The sequence below is a fragment of the Oncorhynchus kisutch genome, linkage group LG20, assembly GCF_002021735.2.
Source record: "Oncorhynchus kisutch isolate 150728-3 linkage group LG20, Okis_V2, whole genome shotgun sequence".
NCBI lineage: Eukaryota > Metazoa > Chordata > Actinopteri > Salmoniformes > Salmonidae > Oncorhynchus > Oncorhynchus kisutch.
The window spans coordinates 6,997,200-7,017,199 of record NC_034193.2 but is presented as its reverse complement, the minus strand read 5'-3'; the positions used below and the strand labels follow the sequence as shown (position 1 = coordinate 7,017,199).

The following is a 20,000-nucleotide window of genomic DNA, read 5'->3' as shown; positions in this document are numbered from 1 at the left end:
GTTCTGGCATCAGGAAATAGTTGGCTGTATAGTAGTTGGCTGTACTGCACAGACTGATCTGGCATCAGGAAACAGTTGGCTGTACTGCACAGACTGATCTGGCATCAGGGAACAGTTGGCTGTATAGTATAGTAGTTGGCTGTACTGCACAGACTGATCTGGGATCAGGGAATAGTTGGCTGTATAGTAGTTGGCTGTACTGCACAGACTGATCTGGCATCAGGAAACAGTTGGCTGTACTGCACAGACTGATCTGGAATCAGGGAACAGTTGGCTGTATAGTATAGTAGTTGGCTGTACTGCACAGACTGATCTGGGATCAGGGAATAGTTGGCTGTATAGTAGTTGGCTGTACTGCACTGACTGATCTGGGACCAGGGAATAGTTGGCTGTATAGTAGTTGGCTGTACTGCACAGACTGATCTGGCATCAGGGAATAGTTGGCTGTATAGTAGTTGGCTGTACTGCACAGACTGATCTGGCATCAGGGAACAGTTGGCTGTACTGCACAGACTGATCTGGCATCAGGGAACAGTTGTCTGTACTGCACAGACTGTTCTGCCATCAGGGAACAGTTGGCTGTATAGGATAGTAGTTGGCTGTACTGCACAGACTGATCTGGGATCAGGGAATAGTTGGCTGTATAGTAGTTGGCTGTACTGCACAGACTGATCTGGCATCAGGGAACAGTTGTCTGTACTGCACAGACTGTTCTGGCATCAGGAAATAGTTGGCTGTATAGTAGTTGGCTGTACTGCACAGACTGATCTGGCATCAGGAAACAGTTGGCTGTACTGCACAGACTGATCTGGCATCAGGGAACAGTTGGCTGTATAGTATAGTAGTTGGCTGTACTGCACAGACTGATCTGGGATCAGGGAATAGTTGGCTGTATAGTAGTTGGCTGTACTGCACTGACTGATCTGGGACCAGGGAATAGTTGGCTGTATAGTAGTTGGCTGTACTGCACAGACTGATCTGGCATCAGGGAATAGTTGGCTGTATAGTAGTTGGCTGTACTGCACAGACTGATCTGGCATCAGGGAACAGTTGGCTGTACTGCACAGACTGATCTGGCATCAGGGAACAGTTGGCTGTACTGCACAGACTGATCTGGCATCAGGGAACAGTTGGCTGTACTGCACAGACTGATCTGGCATCAGGGAATAGTTGGCTGTATAGTAGTTGGCTGTACTGCACAGACTGATCTGGCATCAGGGAATAGTTGGCTGTATAGTAGTTGGCTGTACTGCACAGACTGATCTGGCATCAGGGAACAGTTGGCTGTACTACACAGACTGATCTGGCATCAGGGAACAGTTGGCTGTACTGCACAGACTGATCTGGCATCAGGGAACAGTTGTCTGTATAGTATAGTAGTTGGCTGTACTGCACAGACTGATCTGGCATCAGGGAACAGTTGTCTGTATAGTATAGTAGTTGGCTGTACTGCACAGACTGATCTGGGATCAGGGAATAGTTGGCTGTATAGTAGTTGGCTGTACTGCATAGACTGATCTGGCATCAGGGAACTGTTGGCTGTACTGCACAGACTGATCTGGCATCAGGGAACAGTTGGCTGTATAGTAGTTGGCTGTACTGTACAGACTGATCTGGGATCAGGGAATAGTTGGCTGGATAGTAGTTGGCTGTACTGTACAGACTGATCTGGGATCAGGGAATAGACTACACATAACCGCCCCACTTTTAATGGCCTTCAGAACTGGATATTTCACAAAACCGCAGTGCTGCATTTAACTTGCATCGAAGTGAACTGAGTTGAAAGATGTGAGTCTTTCTGCATGCAGCCCTCTGGCTGTGGTTATTCAGCCCTCTGGCTGTACTGTGGTTATTCAGTCCAGTGACTTTGGCTCAAACCGTTGCTTAGTTAGCCTCTGGGAGTTCAGTTGAGTTTCGGCCTAGTTTGGTTCCCTGGAAAGCCACTCGAGTGAAATAAGTTGAGAGATTTAGATTAATGCATGCATCTGGCTGTTTTTCAGATCTAGTCAGAGTTCACTGGAGTGTTGGGCTAGTAGTTGACTTCAGCAGGACTGCTAGCCTGACTGGACTGCTAGCCTGGCTGGACTGCTAGCCTGGCTGGACTGCTAGCCTGGCTGGACTGCTCTCCTGGCTGGACTGCTCTCCTGGCTGGACTGCTCTCCTGGCTGGACTGCTCTCCTGGCTGGACTGCTCTCCTGGCTGGACTGCTCTCCTGGCTGGACTGCTCTCCTGGCTGGACTGCTCTCCTGGCTGGACTGCTCTCCTGGCTGGACTGCTCTCCTGGCTGGACTGCTAGCTAGCCTGGCTGGACTGCTAGCCTGGCTGGACTGCTCTCCTGGCTGGACTGCTCTCCTGGCTGGACTGCTCTCCTGGCTGGACTGCTCTCCTGGCTGGACTGCTAGCTAGCCTGGCTGGACTGCTAGCTAGCCTGGCTGGACTGCTCTCCTGGCTGGACTGCTAGCTAGCCTGGCTGGACTGCTCTCCTGGCTGGACTGCTAGCTAGCCTGGCTGGACTGCTAGAGATCATCTCTCATATGTTGGTGTAAAATAGTCTGACCAGGCTTTTACCCTAACCTACAGAGTTGTCTCTCTCTCGGTCTCCCTGTGGCCTAGCCTACCCTCCTGGCCCAAGCTCTGATTTGTCTTTCTGCCTGAGCTGAACACACACACACACACACACACACACACACACACACACACACACACACACACAGTGCTTGAGGAATAACCACACAGTGCACTTGACTCGAGCCTGCAGGGCCTCTCATAGCGTGACAGAGACTGACAGACACACACAGGGGAAGGCAGTACTTACTTAATTAACTCCAGCACTGCAGTAATTAGGATTTACACTCCAATTGAAGATCCTGGTTGTTTCTCAAATGGATCCCTTAGATAAGTGCACTACTTTTGACCTGAGACCTATAGGCCCTGGTCTAAAGTAGTGCACTAAATATGGAGTGGGGTTCCGTTGGGGATGCAGGCTAGAGCAGAAGGTTATTAACTCGGACCCTCTGAGTGTTATTAATAGAAATACAACCGCTAGAGTTTATCCAAGATGATTCTGGTTTAGCTGGGGAGAAAACTGTCTCACAAGCACATTCAGCTGAGCCTAAATCAACACAGATTACGCTTCGTATTATTACAGAAATTCACACGAGCCTGTTTTTTAAAATCAATGACACTGAGAGGGAGTCCGAAGTGGAATGCTATTCTTTATATAGTGCACTATGTTCCACCAGGGGCTCTGTGGTTTACTGGGGCCCTGTGGTGTTTATACGGGGGGCCCTGTGGTGTTTATACGGGGGGCCCTGTGGTTTACTGGGGCTCTGTGGTTTACTGGGGCTCTGTGGTTTACTGGGGCTCTGTGGTTTACTGGGGCCCTGTGGTGTTTATACGGGGGGCCCTGTGGTGTTTATACGGGGGGCCCTGTGGTGTTTATACGGGGGGCCCTGTGGTGTTTATACGGGGGGCCCTGTGGTGTTTATACGGGGGGCCCTGTGGTGTTTATAGGGGGGGCCCTGTGGTGTTTATAGGGGGGGCCCTGTGGTGTTTATAGGGGGGGGGCCCTGTGGTGTTTATAGGGGGGGGCCCTGTGGTGTTTATAGGGGGGGCCCCTGTGGTGTTTATAGGGGGGGCCCCTGTGGTGTTTATAGGGGGGGCCCCTGTGGTGTTTATAGGGGGGGCCCCTGTGGTTTAATCGGGGGCCCTGTGGTTTAATCGGGGGCCCTGTGGTTCACACCATATCAAGTCTGTCATCTGACAGAGAGAGGGAGATGGAAGGATAGGGAGAGACTGAGTAAAGTCTCCTGGGATGAGTCGATTTGTAATTCTACTTTATTTGTACTGTTCACTACTTTATTTTACTATATTGTACTGTAAATGATTGTACTGTGCTTTACTTTGATGTGCACTACTTTATTGTACTGGACTCTTGTGTACTTTGCTGCATTGTAATGTGTTATACTCTACTGTACTTTATCATAATGTACTCTACATTAGTGTGTGTGCGTGTGAGCACAGGTTATTTGCCAAGGGCCCACATGTCCAATCTGTCAACTGGTACCATTCACCCCAAACACAAGTCAAAGCCGCCACTATGCACTCATCTACAGTGGTACCACACCTGCAGACAACACAAACAATCACCAGCTGGCTTTCCTGTCGCTCTCTGTTCTCCCTCGTTCCTCCCCTGCTTGGGTTCTCTCTCCATTTCAGCCGTAGTGCTGGATATAAAATATTCCCCTCTCGCTTCTCTTCTTTCTCGGTCTCTGGCATCCTCCTCCTCCTCTCTCTCTCACCCACTCCTTCCCCTTTTGTAAATGTGTAAAACATCAATAATGTTACTGTGGAAACCATATTTGCTATATTTACACCCGTGACATATATATTGTCCCCTATATTTACACCCGTGACACATATGTTGTCCCCTATATTTACACCCGTGACACATATGTTGTCCCCTATATTTACACCCGTGACACATATTGTCCCCTATATTTACACCCGTGACATATGTTGTCCCCTATATTTACACCCGTGACGTGTGTGTATATATATATTGTCCCCTATATTTACACCCGTGACACATATGTTGTCCCCTATATTTACACCCGTGACGTGTGCATATATATATATATATATATATATATATATATAGTCCCCTATATTTACACCCGTGACATGTTGTCCCCTATATTTACACCCGTGACGTGTGTGTATATATACAGTGCCTTGCGAAAGTATTCGGCCCCCTTGAACTTTGCGACCTTTTGCCACATTTCAGGCTTCAAACATAAAGATATAAAACTGTATTTTTTTTGTGAAGAATCAACAACAAGTGGGACACAATCATGAAGTGGAACGACATTTATTGGATATTTCAAACTTTTTTAACAAATCAAAAACTGAAAAATTGGGCGTGCAAAATTATTCAGCCCCCTTAAGTTAATACTTTGTAGCGCCACCTTTTGCTGCGATTACAGCTGTAAGTCGCTTGGGGTATGTCTCTATCAGTTTTGCACATCGAGAGACTGAATTTTTTTCCCATTCCTCCTTGCAAAACAGCTCGAGCTCAGTGAGGTTGGATGGAGAGCATTTGTGAACAGCAGTTTTCAGTTCTTTCCACAGATTCTAGATTGGATTCAGGTCTGGACTTTGACTTGGCCATTCTAACACCTGGATATGTTTATTTTTGAACCATTCCATTGTAGATTTTGCTTTATGTTTTGGATCATTGTCTTGTTGGAAGACAAATCTCCGTCCCAGTCTCAGGTCTTTTGCAGACTCCATCAGGTTTTCTTCCAGAATGGTCCTGTATTTGGCTCCATCCATCTTCCCATCAATTTTAACCATCTTCCCTGTCCCTGCTGAAGAAAAGCAGGCCCAAACCATGATGCTGCCACCACCATGTTTGACAGTGGGGATGGTGTGTTCAGGGTGATGAGCTGTGTTGCTTTTACGCCAAACATAACGTTTTGCATTGTTGCCAAAAAGTTCAATTTTGGTTTCATCTGACCAGAGCACCTTCTTCCACATGTTTGGTGTGTCTCCCAGGTGGCTTGTGGCAAACTTTAAATAACACTTTTTATGGATATCTTTAAGAAATGGCTTTCTTCTTGCCACTCTTCCATAAAGGCCAGATTTGTGCAATATACGACTGATTGTTGTCCTATGGACAGAGTCTCCCACCTCAGCTGTAGATCTCTGCAGTTCATCCAGAGTGATCATGGGCCTCTTGGCTGCATCTCTGATCAGTCTTCTCCTTGTATGAGCTGAAAGTTTAGAGGGACGGCCAGGTCTTGGTAGATTTGCAGTGGTCTGATACTCCTTCCATTTCAATATTATCGCTTGCACAGTGCTCCTTGGGATGTTTAAAGCTTGGGAAATATTTTTGTATCCAAATCCGGCTTTAAACTTCTTCACAACAGTATTCCGGACCTGCCTGGTGTGTTCCTTGTTCTTCATGATGCTCTCTGCGCTTTTAACGGACCTCTGAGACTATCACAGTGCAGGTGCATTTATACGGAGACTTGATTACACACAGGTGGATTGTATTTATCATCATTAGTCATTTAGGTCAACATTGGATCATTCAGAGATTCTCACTGAACTTCTGGAGAGAGTTTGCTGCACTGAAAGTAAAGGGGCTGAATAATTTTGCACGCCCAATTTTTCAGTTTTTGATTTGTTAAAAAAGTTTGAAATATCCAATAAATGTCGTTCCACTTCATGATTGTGTCCCACTTGTTGTTGATTCTTCACAAAAAAATACAGTTTTATATCTTTATGTTTGAAGCCTGAAATGTGGCAAAAGGTCGCAAAGTTCAAGGGGGCCGAATACTTTCGCAAGGCACTGTATATTGTCCCCTATATTTACACCCGTGACACATATGTTGTCCCCTATATTTACACCCGTGACGTGTGTGTGTGTGTATATATATATATATATTGTCCCCTATATTTACACCCGTGACACATATGTTGTCCCCTATATTTACACCCGTGACGTGTGTGTGTGTATATATATATATTGTCCCCCATATTTACACCCGTGAGATATATATATTGTCCCTTATATTTACACCCGGGACATGTATATTGTCCGCTATATTTACACCCGGGACATATATATTGTCCTCTATATTTACACCCGGGACATATATATATTGTCCTCTATATTTACACCCGGGACATATATATATTGTCCGCTATATTTACACCCGGGACATATATATATTGTCCGCTATATTTACACCCGGGACATATATATATTGTCCGCTATATTTACACCCGTGACATATATATTGTCCGCTATATTTACACCCGTGACATATATATGGTCCGTGGTCAAAAGGACTAGATAAAGGGAATTAAAGTTCCATTTGGGACAGACCTATTATGAGTCCAGATGTGTTACAGGATGACTCATGTGTTACTAGTGTTACAGGAAGCTCCTGGTCTGTGTCCCAACTGGCCCCCTATTCCCTTTACAGTTATGGGGGCCCATATATAGGGTATAGGGAACAGGGTGCTATCTGGGACAGCCTAGGTCTGTTTGGGTAAGGGCACTATGTACTTAATGTGTCTGTGTTTGACTTTATACCAGAGCCAAGGTGTGTCCCTTGTGAAGAGTCAGGGTGGAGTGTTTTAACCTCTCCTCCCTCTCTTCTCTCTCTCTCCTCCCTCTCTTCTCTCTCTCTCTCCTCCCTCTCTTCTCTCTCTCTCTCCTCCCTCTCTTCTCTCTCTCTCTCCTCCCTCTCTTCTCTCTCTCTCTCCTCCCTCTCTTCTCTCTCTCTCTCCTCCCTCTCTTCTCTCTCTCTCTCCTCCCTCTCTTCTCTCTCTCTCTCCTCCCTCTCTTCTCTCTCTCTCTCCTCCCTCTCTTCTCTCTCTCTCTCCTCCCTCTCTTCTCGCTCTCTCTCCTCCCTCTCTTCTCGCTCTCTCTCCTCCCTCTCTTCTCGCTCTCTCTCCTCCCTCTCTTCTCGCTCTCTCTTCTCGCTCTCTCTTCTCGCCCTCTCTTCTCGCTCTCTCTCCTCCCTCTCTTCTCGCTCGCTCTCCTCCCTCTCTTCTCGCTCGCTCTCCTCCCTCTCTTCTCTCTCGCTCTCCTCCCTCTCTTCTCTCTCTCGCTCTCCTCCCTCTCTTCTCTCTCGCTCTCCTCCCTCTCTTCTCTCTCGCTCTCCTCCCTCTCTTCTCTCTCGCTCTCCTCCCTCTCTTCTCTCTCGCTCTCCTCCCTCTCTTCTCTCTCGCTCTCCTCCCTCTCTTCTCTCTCTCCTCTCTCTCTCTTCTCTCTCTCCTGGACTCTTCTATCAGACGGAGGTAACTCCTGTGGTGGGTCTGGTCTCAGCCAGTCCTTGACCTGACCCAGATTTCTGCATGCTCTATATAGAGTAGTCTGGTGACACACTGTACTCGTGATCTCCCACTGTGATCTCTGTGCTGTAATGGACTCTCACCGTGATCTCCCACTGTGCTGTTTCTGCATGTTACAACATCACTGTTTTAATTTCACTTTTTATTAATGTAGTTTTCCTCTGTAGTTTTCCTCTGTCTGTGTGAGAGTCTATGGTCTGAATAACCAGACCCAGATAAAGCCTAGATCAAACATGTTCGATAATATGCAATATAATTACTGTTTTATTGTTTTAAGTTGAGGACTAGGCTTAATCTGAGATTCTCCCACTTGTGAGTCAGTGTGAATACCTTGTGTGTGTGTGTGTGTGTGTGTGTGTACGCTGAGTGTACAAAACATAAGAACACCTTCCAAAAAATGTTGTTGCACCCCCTTATTGCCCTCAGAACAGCCTCAATAGTTTGGGACATGGACTCTACGAGGTGTTGAAAGCGTTCCACAGGGATGCTGGCCCATGTTGACTCCAATGCTTCCCACGGTTGTGTCAAGTTGGCTGGGTGTCCTTTTGGGTGGTGGACCATTCTTAATAAACACAGGAAAACTGTTCAGCGTGAAAAACCCAGCAGCGTTGCAGTTCTTGACACACTCAAACCGGTGACACCCGGCACCTACTACCATAACCCCGTTTAAAGGCACTTAAATATTTTTTATCTTGCCCATTCACCCTCTGAATGACACACATACACGACCCATGTTTTAAGGCTTAAAAATCCTTCTTTAACCCGTCTCCTCCTCCTCCATCGACAATGATTTGAAGTGGATTTAACAAGTGACATCAATAAGGGATCATAACTTTCACCTGGTCAGTCTGTCATGGAAAGGGTACCTAATGTTTTGTCCACTCTGTGTCTAATAGGACACTTATTGAGGTGTGTGTGTGTGAGAGACAGAGAGAGACCTCGTTTCTCTATTTGATGTCTGCGTTATTATACCACTGTTTAGGATCAGTTTATATTGTATTGTGCTGACTAACTTTGATTCCTCACTGCTCCCTCTGCCTGGATGTGTGACATGTATGTAGCACTTGCATGGTTGTTTTCACTGTGTCGTTAGCATTGTGTTAGCATTGTGTTAGCATTGTGTTAGCATTGTGTTAGCATTGTGTTAGCATTGTGTTAGCATATTGTGTTAGCGCATTCTGTTAGCGCATTGTGTTAGCATTGCGTGCTAATCCCTACTGTATATTAGTGTTTGTGTGTGCTTGAAGGGGATCTCCATCATGTCACACACAGTGAGGAGCCTCTCCAGTCTTGATTAGTAGTGGTATGCTGCAACCCAAACCTGGGAGGTTCCCCTTGCTCACACGGGCTGTAACTAGTGTATCTCGCTCTTCTTTCTCTCTCTCTTCCTGATGAGTAGAAGATTTCCCAGGAGAGGGAGAAGTTTGCGGATGAGGACAGTATCTTCTTCACACTGGGAGAGTGTGGTCTCATCTCCTTCTCTGATTACATCTTCCTCACTACCGTGCTCTCTAGTAAGTCCCACACACACACACACACACACACACAGGCCTCTCTTTGGACCTGACTCTCACACAGACCGACCGACCGACAAGTAGTGGTGACACCAAGGTTGTGGGTTCAATTCCCACACATACTACTGAACCCAGTAACCCATGTTGATGTGTGTAGTGAAGGCCTGAACCCAGTAACCCATGTTGATGTCTGTAGTGAAGTGTGTAGTCCTTGCTGATGACAAGCATACCCATAACATGATGCAGCCACCACTATGCTTGAAAATATGGCACTCATTTATGTGTTGTACAAACATAACTTTGTTTTCAGGACATAAAGTTAATTTAAGTGCCCTTCTTTGCGAGGCATTGGAAAACATCCCTGTTCTTTGTGATTAAATCTGTGTTTTAAATTCACTGTTTGAGGGAGTTTACAGATAATTGTATGTGTGTGTGGGTTACAGAGACGAGGTAGTTATTCAAAAATTATATGACTTGATAAGCAAACCTTTACTCCTGAACTTATTTAGGATTTCCATAACAACGGGGGTTGAACACTTATTGACTCAAAACATTTCATCTTTTCATTCATTTTGAAAAAATAAATCATTTGTAAATATAAAAATTAAAAAAACTAATTTGAGGTATTGTGTGGAGGCCAGTAAACACAGAATCTTAATTCAATCTGTTTTTAAATTCAGGCTGTACCACGACAACTTGTGGAAGTAGTCAAGTAAGTGTGAATACAATCTGAAGGCTCTGTAGGTGTTGGTCTCATGTTGTGAATTACTCCTGTGAGTCATTATTATTGTTAATCCCATAGAAATAGAAGGAGCAGAATGGACAAAGGCCCAAACGAAGACCCTGTATTTGTTTTGTGTGCGTTTGTACTTGTTCCTGGTGCAGTGGCAACCAATGGGAACAATCAACGCTGCTAATCTGCCACTCCTGGCAAACCCAGAGCAAATGATCAAAGTATTTGAAGGAGAGTTGATGTAATATTTGAACCCAGGTCTGATCATGAGACTAGTAATGTAGCGTTTCTCCCTTGTGTGTTTCTCTCGCAGCGCCCCAGAGGAACTTTGAGATCGCCTTCAAGATGTTCGACCTGAACGGAGATGGAGAGGTGGACCTGGATGAGTTTGAACAGGTCAACACACAACTATAGCAATATCATCATACATGCCTCATAAGCAGCTGTTTTTTTTGGGTCATTACAGTCAATGCTACGGCCATTACGGTCAATACTACAGTCAATACTACGGCCATTACAGTCAATACTACGGTCAATACTACAGTCAATACTACGACCATTACAGTCAATACTACGGCCACTACAGTCAATACTACGACCATTACAGTCAATACTACGGCCATTACAGTCAATACTACGGTCAATACTACAGTCAATACTACGACCATTACAGTCAATACTACGGCCACTACAGTCAATACTACGACCATTACAGTCAATACTACAGTCAATACTACGACCATTACAGTCAATACTACGGCCATTACAGTCAATACTACAGTCAATACTACGCCCATTACAGTCAATACTACAGTCAATACTACGCCCATTACAGTCAATACTACAGTCAATACTACGCCCATTACAGTCAATACTACGGTCAATACTACAGTCAATACTACGACCATTACAGTCAATACTACGACCATTACGGTCAATACTACAGTCAATACTACGGCTACTACAGTCAATACTACGGTCAATACTACGGCCATTACGGTCAATACTACGGCCATTACAGTCAATACTACGGCCATTACAGTCAATACTACGGCCATTACAGTCAATACTACGGTCAATACTACAGTCAATACTACAGTCAATACTACGCCCATTACAGTCAATACTACGGTCAATACTACAGTCAATACTACAGTCAATACTACGGCCACTACAGTCAATACTACGGCCACTACAGTCAATACTACGACCACTACAGTCAATACTACGACCATTACAGTCAATACTACAGTCAATACTACGGCCACTACAGTCAATACTACGGTCAATACTACGGCCACTACAGTCAATACTACAGTCAATACTACGGTCAATACTACGGCCATTACAGTCAATACTACGGCCATTACAGTCAATACTACGGTCAATACTACAGTCAATACTACGACCATTACAGTCAATACTACGGCCACTACAGTCAATACTACGACCATTACAGTCAATACTACAGTCAATACTACGACCATTACAGTCAATACTACGGCCATTACAGTCAATACTACAGTCAATACTACGCCCATTACAGTCAATACTACAGTCAATACTACGCCCATTACAGTCAATACTACGGTCAATACTACAGTCAATACTACGACCATTACAGTCAATACTACGACCATTACGGTCAATACTACAGTCAATACTACGGCTACTACAGTCAATACTACGGTCAATACTACGGCCATTACGGTCAATACTACGGCCATTACAGTCAATACTACGGCCATTACAGTCAATACTACGGCCATTACAGTCAATACTACGGTCAATACTACAGTCAATACTACAGTCAATACTACGCCCATTACAGTCAATACTACGGTCAATACTACAGTCAATACTACAGTCAATACTACGGCCACTACAGTCAATACTACGGCCACTACAGTCAATACTACGACCACTACAGTCAATACTACGACCATTACAGTCAATACTACAGTCAATACTACGGCCACTACAGTCAATACTACGGTCAATACTACGGCCACTACAGTCAATACTACAGTCAATACTACGGTCAATACTACGGCCATTACAGTCAATACTACGGCCATTACAGTCAATACTACAGTCAATACTACGGCCATTACAGTCAATACTACAGCTACTACAGTCAATACTACGGCTACTACAGTCAATACTACGGCCATTACAGTCAATACTACGACCATTACGGTCAATACTACAGTCAATACTACGGCTACTACAGTCAATACTACGGTCAATACTACGGCCATTACGGTCAATACTACGGCCATTACAGTCAATACTACGGCCATTACAGTCAATACTACGGCCATTACAGTCAATACTACGGCCATTACAGTCAATACTACGACCATTACAGTCAATACTACGGTCAATACTACGGCCACTACGGTCAATACTACGGTCAATACTACGGCCACTACAGTCAATACTACAGTCAATACTACGGTCAATACTACGGCCATTACAGTCAATACTACGGCCATTACAGTCAATACTACAGTCAATACTACGGCCATTACAGTCAATACTACAGCTACTACAGTCAATACTACGGCTACTACAGTCAATACTACGGCCATTACAGTCAATACTACGACCATTACGGTCAATACTACAGTCAATACTACGGCTACTACAGTCAATACTACGGTCAATACTACGGCCATTACAGTCAATACTACGGCCATTAGTCAATACTACGGCCATTACAGTCAATACTACGGCCATTACAGTCAATACTACGGCCATTACAGTCAATACTACGGCCATTACAGTCAATACTACGACCATTACAGTCAATACTACGGTCAATACTACGGCCACTACAGTCAATACTACGGCCACTACAGTCAATACTACAGTCAATACTACGGTCAATACTACGGGCCATTACAGTCAATACTACGGCCATTACAGTCAATACTACGGCCATTACAGTCAATACTACAGTCAATACTACGGCCATTACAGTCAATACTACAGCTACTACAGTCAATACTACGGCTACTACAGTCAATACTACGGCCATTACAGTCAATACTACGACCATTACGGTCAATACTACAGTCAATACTACGGCTACTACAGTCAATACTACGGTCAATACTACGGCCATTACAGTCAATACTACGGCCATTAGTCAATACTACGGCCATTACAGTCAATACTACGGCCATTACAGTCAATACTACGGCCATTACAGTCAATACTATGGCCATTACAGTCAATACTACGGCCATTACAGTCAATACTACGGCCATTACAGTCAATACTACGGCCATTACAGTCAATACTACGGCCATTACAGTCAATACTACTACGGCCATTACAGTCAATACTACGGTCAATACTACGGCCATTACAGTCAATACTACGGTCAATACTACGGCCATTACAGTCAATACTACAGTCAATACTACGACCATTACAGTCAATACTACAGTCAATACTACGACCATTACAGTCAATACTACAGTCAATACTACGACCATTACAGTCAATACTACAGTCAATACTACGACCATTACAGTCAATACTACAGTCAATACTACGACCATTACAGTCAATACTACAGTCATACTACGGCCACTACAGTCAATACTACGGTCAATACTACGGCCACTACAGTCAATACTACAGTCATACTACGGTCAATACTAGGCCATTACAGTCAATACTACGGCCATTACAGTCAATACTACAGTCAATACTACGGCCATTACAGTCAATACTACAGCTACTACAGTCAATACTACGGCTACTACAGTCAATACTACGGCCATTACAGTCAATACTACGACCATTACGGTCAATACTACAGTCAATACTACGGCTACTACAGTCAATACTACGGTCAATACTACGGCCATTACGGTCAATACTACGGCCATTACAGTCAATACTACGGCCATTACAGTCAATACTACGGCCATTACAGTCAATACTACGGCCATTACAGTCAATACTACGGCCATTACAGTCAATACTACGGCCATTACAGTCAATACTACGGTCAATACTACGGCCACTACAGTCAATACTACGGTCAATACTACGGCCACTACAGTCAATACTACAGTCAATACTACGGTCAATACTACGGCCATTACAGTCAATACTACGGCCATTACAGTCAATACTACAGTCAATACTACGGCCATTACAGTCAATACTACAGCTACTACAGTCAATACTACGGCTACTACAGTCAATACTACGGCCATTACAGTCAATACTACGACCATTACGGTCAATACTACAGTCAATACTACGGCTACTACAGTCAATACTACGGTCAATACTACGGCCATTACAGTCAATACTACGGCCATTACAGTCAATACTACGGCCATTACAGTCAATACTACGGCCATTACAGTCAATACTACGGCCATTACAGTCAATACTACGGCCATTACAGTCAATACTACGGCCATTACAGTCAATACTACGGCCATTACAGTCAATACTACGGCCATTACAGTCTAATACTACGGCCATTACAGTCAATACTACGGCCATTACAGTCAATACTACGGCCATTACAGTCAATACTACGGCCATTACAGTCAATACTACAGTCAATACTACGGTCAATACTACGGTCAATACTACGGCCATTACAGTCAATACTACGGCCATTTACAGTCAATACTACAGTCAATACTACGGCCATTACAGTCAATACTACGGTCAATACTACGGCCATTACAGTCAATACTACGGTCAATACTACGGCCATTACAGTCAATACTACGGTCAAATACTATGACCATTACAGTCAATACTACGGCCATTACAGTCAATACTACGGTCAATACTACGGCCATTACAGTCAATACTACGGGTCAATACTACGGCCATTACGGTCAATACTACGGTCAATACTACAGTCAATACTACAGCCAATACTACAGCTACTACAGTCAATACTACGGTCAATACTACGACCATTACAGTCAATACTACGACCATTACAGTCAATACTATGACCATTACAGTCAATACTACAGTCAATACTATGACCATTACAGTCAATACTACGGTCAATACTACGGCCATTACAGTCAATACTACAGTCAATACTACGGCTCACACACAGGCCTACGACGTTTTTGTTAGAGATAAACGACGACGAGGGGCCGTGGAGTCCTGTGCCATGCGTTTATTAGGAAATAGTTAGTACCCTTTTGACCAATCAGAATTATCTAGTCAGCCAAGCTGTGAAACGCACACACACACACCTGACTGAACCCCTGTATTGTGTTCAATATCCTGTCATATTGCTTCTCTTCTCCAGGGGACTTAGATAAATGGTTTGAGACTGCAGGCTGTATCAGTAGCCATACCATCTGGCTGTTATATATCTATCTCAGAAGAAGAGAAGGTATAGATACATACGCACGACACACAGTGGCTGCATTACAAATCACACCCTGTCCCTATTGGGTGTGGTCTAAAGTAGTGCACTATACAGGGATTAGGGCTCTGGTCTAACGTAGTGCACTATACAGGGATTAGGGCTCTGGTCTAACGTAGTGCACTATACAGGGATTAGGGTCCTGGTCTAACGTAGTGCACTATACAGGGATTAGGGCTCTGGTCTAACGTAGTGCACTATACAGGGATTAGGGTCCTGGTCTAACGTAGTGCACTATACAGGGATTAGGGTCCTGGTCTAACGTAGTGCACTATACAGGGATTAGGGCTCTGGTCTAACGTAGTGCACTATACAGGGATTAGGGCTCTGGTCTAACGTAGTGCACTATACAGGGATTAGGGCTCTGGTCTAACGTAGTGCACTATACAGGGATTAGGGCTCTGGTCTAACGTAGTGCACTATACAGGGATTAGGGCTCTGGTCTAACGTAGTGCACTATACAGGGATTAGGGCTCTGGTCTAACGTAGTGCACTATACAGGGATTAGGGTCCTGGTCTAACGTAGTGCACTATACAGGGATTAGGGTCCTGGTCTAACGTAGTGCACTATACAGGGATTAGGGTCCTGGTCTAACGTAGTGCACTATACAGGGATTAGGGTGTCATTCAGGACAACAGAGAGGTGTAACACTGTATATAGTGTCTCCCTCTGATTTAATTTGTTCCACCTCTGGCCACTTTCACAGTACACTCTCAGAAAGTAGTGCACTACACAGGGATTAGGGTGTCATTCAGGACAACAGAGGTGTACTATATAGTTTCTCCCTCTGATTTAATTTGTCCACCTCTGGCCACTTTCACAGTACACTCTCAGAAAGTAGTGCACTACACAGGGATTAGGGTGTCATTCAGGGACAACAGAGGGTGTACTATATAGTGTCTCCCTCTGATTAAATTTTTTCCACCTCTGGCCACTTTCACAGTACACTCTCAGAAAGTAGTGGCACTACACAGGGATTAGGGTGTCATTCAGGACAACAGAGGTGTACTATATAGTTTCTCCCTCTGATTTAATTTGTTCCACCTCTGGCCACTTTCACAGTACACTCTCAGAAAGAGCAGATGTATTTATTTTTCCTGTGTAGAGTTCTTTTGTATGTCAAACTGTGAAAGAATAATTGGTTTAGGCCCATAATGGAATCCTCTTGCACGACACACTGTGCTCTCTCCGTGAAGCTAATTATGTTGATAGAAGTATGTTTGGTTCATGTGGGATTGATTTCAGTATAATACAATCAATTATTTGCCTTAATTACGTTTTGATTGGATCAAAGGATCAGCCAGTGGCATTCACAGATTAAATGATTAAGTTTGTAATGGTTTTAATTGGTCCATATCAAGACCGTTTCTTTTCCTCAGGTCTCAGACCAGTATGGGCATGTGTCATCGGGACCGTTCCACTGCTGACAACACTGTTGTAATAATGCCCCACCTCTCTCTCCTCCCTCCCTCCCCCCCCTCCCGCTCTCTTCTCCCTCCCGCTCTCTTCTCCCTCCCTCCCTCCCTCCCTCCCTCCCTCCCTCCCTCCCTCCCTCCCTCACCCTCCTCCCCTCCTCCCTCCCTCCCTCCCCTCCTCCCCTCCCTCCCTCCCTCTTTCCTCTCTTCCTCTCTTCCTCCTTCCTCTCTTCCTCCCTCCTCTCTCCTCTCTTCCTCTCTCCTCCCTCCTCCAACCCTTCTCTCTCTCCTCGCCCTCCCTCCAACCCTCTCTCTCTCTCGCCTCCCTCAACCCTCTCTCTCTCCTCGCCTCCCTCCAACCCTCGCTCTCGCTCCCTCCAACCCTCTCTCTCGCCTCCCTCCAACCCTCGCCTCTCGCCTCCTCCAACCCTCGCTCTCGCCTCCCTCCAACCCTCGCTCTCTCCTCGCCTCCCTCCAACCCTCGCTCTCTCCTCGCCTCCTCCAACCTCGCTCTCTCCTCGCCTCCCTCCAACCCTCTCTCCTCGGGCCTCGGCCTCCCTGCCAAACCCTCTCTCCTCGCCTCGCCGTCCCTCCAACCCTCTCTCCCGCCTCGCCTCCCTCCAACCCTCTCTCGCCTCGCCTCCCTCCAACCCTCTCTCTCTCCTCGCCTCCCTCCAACCCTCTCTCTCTCCTCCTCTCCTCCCTCCAACCCTCTCTCTCTCCTCACCTCCCTCCAACCCTCTCTCTCCTCGCCTCCCTCCAACCCTCTCTCTCTCCTCGCCTCTCTCTCTCCTCGCCTCCCTCCAACCCTCTCTCTCTCCTCGCCTCCCTCCAACCCTCTCTCTCTCCTCGCCTCCCTCCAACCCTCGCTCTCTCCTCGCCTCCCTCCAACCCTCGCTCTCTCTCCTCGCCTCCCTCCAACCCTCGCTCTCTCCTCGCCTCCCTCCAACCCTCGCTCTCTCCTCGCCTCCCTCCAACCCTCGCTCTCTCTCCTCGCCTCCCTCCAACCCTCTCTCTCTCTCCTCGCCTCCCTCCAACCCTCGCTCTCGCCTCCCTCCAACCCTCTCTCTCTCCTCGCCTCCCTCCAACCCTCGCTCTCTCGCCTCCCTCCAACCCTCGCTCTCCTCTCCTCGCCTCCCTCCAACCCTCGCTCTCTCTCCTCGCCTCCCTCCAACCCTCGCTCTCTCCTCGCCTCCCTCCAACCCTCTCGCCTCGCCTCCCTCCAACCCTCTCTCGTCGCCTCGCCTCCCTCCAACCCTCTCTCCCGCCTCGCCTCCCTCCAACCCTCTCTCTCGCCTCGCCTCCCTCCAACCCTCTCTCTCTCCTCGCCTCCCTCCAACCCTCTCTCTCTCCTCGCCTCCCTCCAACCCTCTCTCTCTCCTCACCTCCCTCCCACCCTCTCTCTCCTCCTCCGCCTCCCTCCAACCCTCTCTCTCTCCTCGCCTCCCTCCAACCCTCTCTCTCCCTCGCTTCCAACTCTCCTCTTCCTCGCCTCCCTCCAACCCTCTCTCTCCTCCTCGCCTCCCTCCAACCCTCTCTCTCTCCTCGCCTCCCTCCAACCCTCTCTCTCTCCTCGCCTCCCTCCAACCCTCTCTCTCTCTCCTCGCCTCCCTCCAACCCCCGCTCTCGCCTCCCCCTCCAACCCTCTCTCTCGCCTCCCTCCAACCCTCGCTCTCGCCTCCCTCCAACCTCGCTCTCTCCTCGCCTCCCTCCAACCCCTCTCTCTCCTCTCTCCTCGCCTCCCTCCACCCTCCCTCCCCTCGCTCTCTCCTCGCCTCCCTCCAACCCTCTCTCTCGCCTCCCTCCAACCCTCTCTCCTCGCCTCGCCTCCCTCCAACCCTCTCTCCTCGCCTCGCCTCCCTCCAACCCTCTCTCTCGCCTCGCTCCCTCCAACCCTCTCTCTCTCCTCGCCCTCCTCCACCCTCTCTCTCTCCTGCGCCTCCCTCCAACCCCTCTCTCTCCTCACCTCCCTCCAACCCTCTCTCTCCTCGCCTCCCTCCAACTCTCTCTCTTCCCTCGCCTCCCTCCAACCCTCTCTCTCTCCTCCCCGCCCTCCCTCCAACCCTCTCTCTCTCTCCTCGCCTCCCTCCAACCCTCTCTCTCTCCTCGCCTCCCTCCAACCCTCTCTCTCTCCTCGCCTCCCTCCAACCCTCTCTCTCTCCTCGCCTCCCTCCAACCCTCTCTCTCTCCTCGCCTCCCTCCACCCTCTCTCTCTCCTCGCCTCCCTCCAACCCTCGCTCTCCTCCTCGCCTCCCTCCAACCCTCGCTCTCTCCTCGCCTCCCTCCAACCCCCTCTCTCTCGCCTCTCTCTCCTCTCTCCTCCCTCCAACCCTCTCTCCCTCCTCTCCTCCTCCAACCCTCTCTCTCTCCTCGCCTCCCTCCAACCCCTCTCTCTCTCCTCGCCTCCCTCCAACCCTCTCTCTCTCCTCGCCTCCCTCCAACCCTCTCTCTCTCCTCGCCTCCCTCCACCCCCTCTCCCCTCGCCTCCCTCCAACCCTCTCTCTCTCCTCGCCTCCCTCCAACCCTCTCTCTCTCCTCGCCTCCCTCCAACCCTCTCTCTCTCCTCGCCTCCCTCCAACCCTCGCTCTCGCCTCCCTCCAACCCTCTCTCTCTCTCTCCTCGCCTCCCTCCAACCCGCTCTCGCCTCCCTCCAACCCGCTCTCTCTTCGCCTCCCTCCAACCCTCTCTCTCGCCTCCTCTCCACCTCGCTCTCGCCTCCCTCCAACCCTCGCTCTCGCCTCCCTCCAACCCTCGCTCTCTCCTCGCCTCCCTCCAACCCTCTCTCCTCGCCTCGCCTCCCTCCAACCCTCTCTCCTCGCCTCGCCTCCCTCCAACCCTCTCTCTCGCCTCGCCTCCCTCCAACCCTCTCTCTCTCCTCGCCTCCCTCCAACCCTCTCTCTCTCCTCGCCTCCCTCCAACCCTCTCTCTCTCCTCACCTCCCTCCAACCCTCTCCCTCCAACCCTCTCTCTCTCCTCGCCTCCCTCCAACCCTCTCTCTCTCCTCGCCTCCCTCCAACCCTCTCTCTCTCCTCGC

General features: G+C 47.7%; 1 protein-coding gene across 1 annotated transcript in view; it reads left to right on the top strand.

The window, feature by feature from the left end:
* The window catches only part of micu1 (mitochondrial calcium uptake 1), a 149,398-nt gene that overhangs the window by 70,340 nt on the left and 59,058 nt on the right, over positions 1–20,000 (top strand). Inside the window, 3 exon segments of the mRNA XM_031798895.1 lie at positions 7,810–7,815; positions 9,269–9,383; positions 10,430–10,512. Of these exon segments, the coding sequence (XP_031654755.1) occupies positions 7,810–7,815; positions 9,269–9,383; positions 10,430–10,512 (204 nt within the window).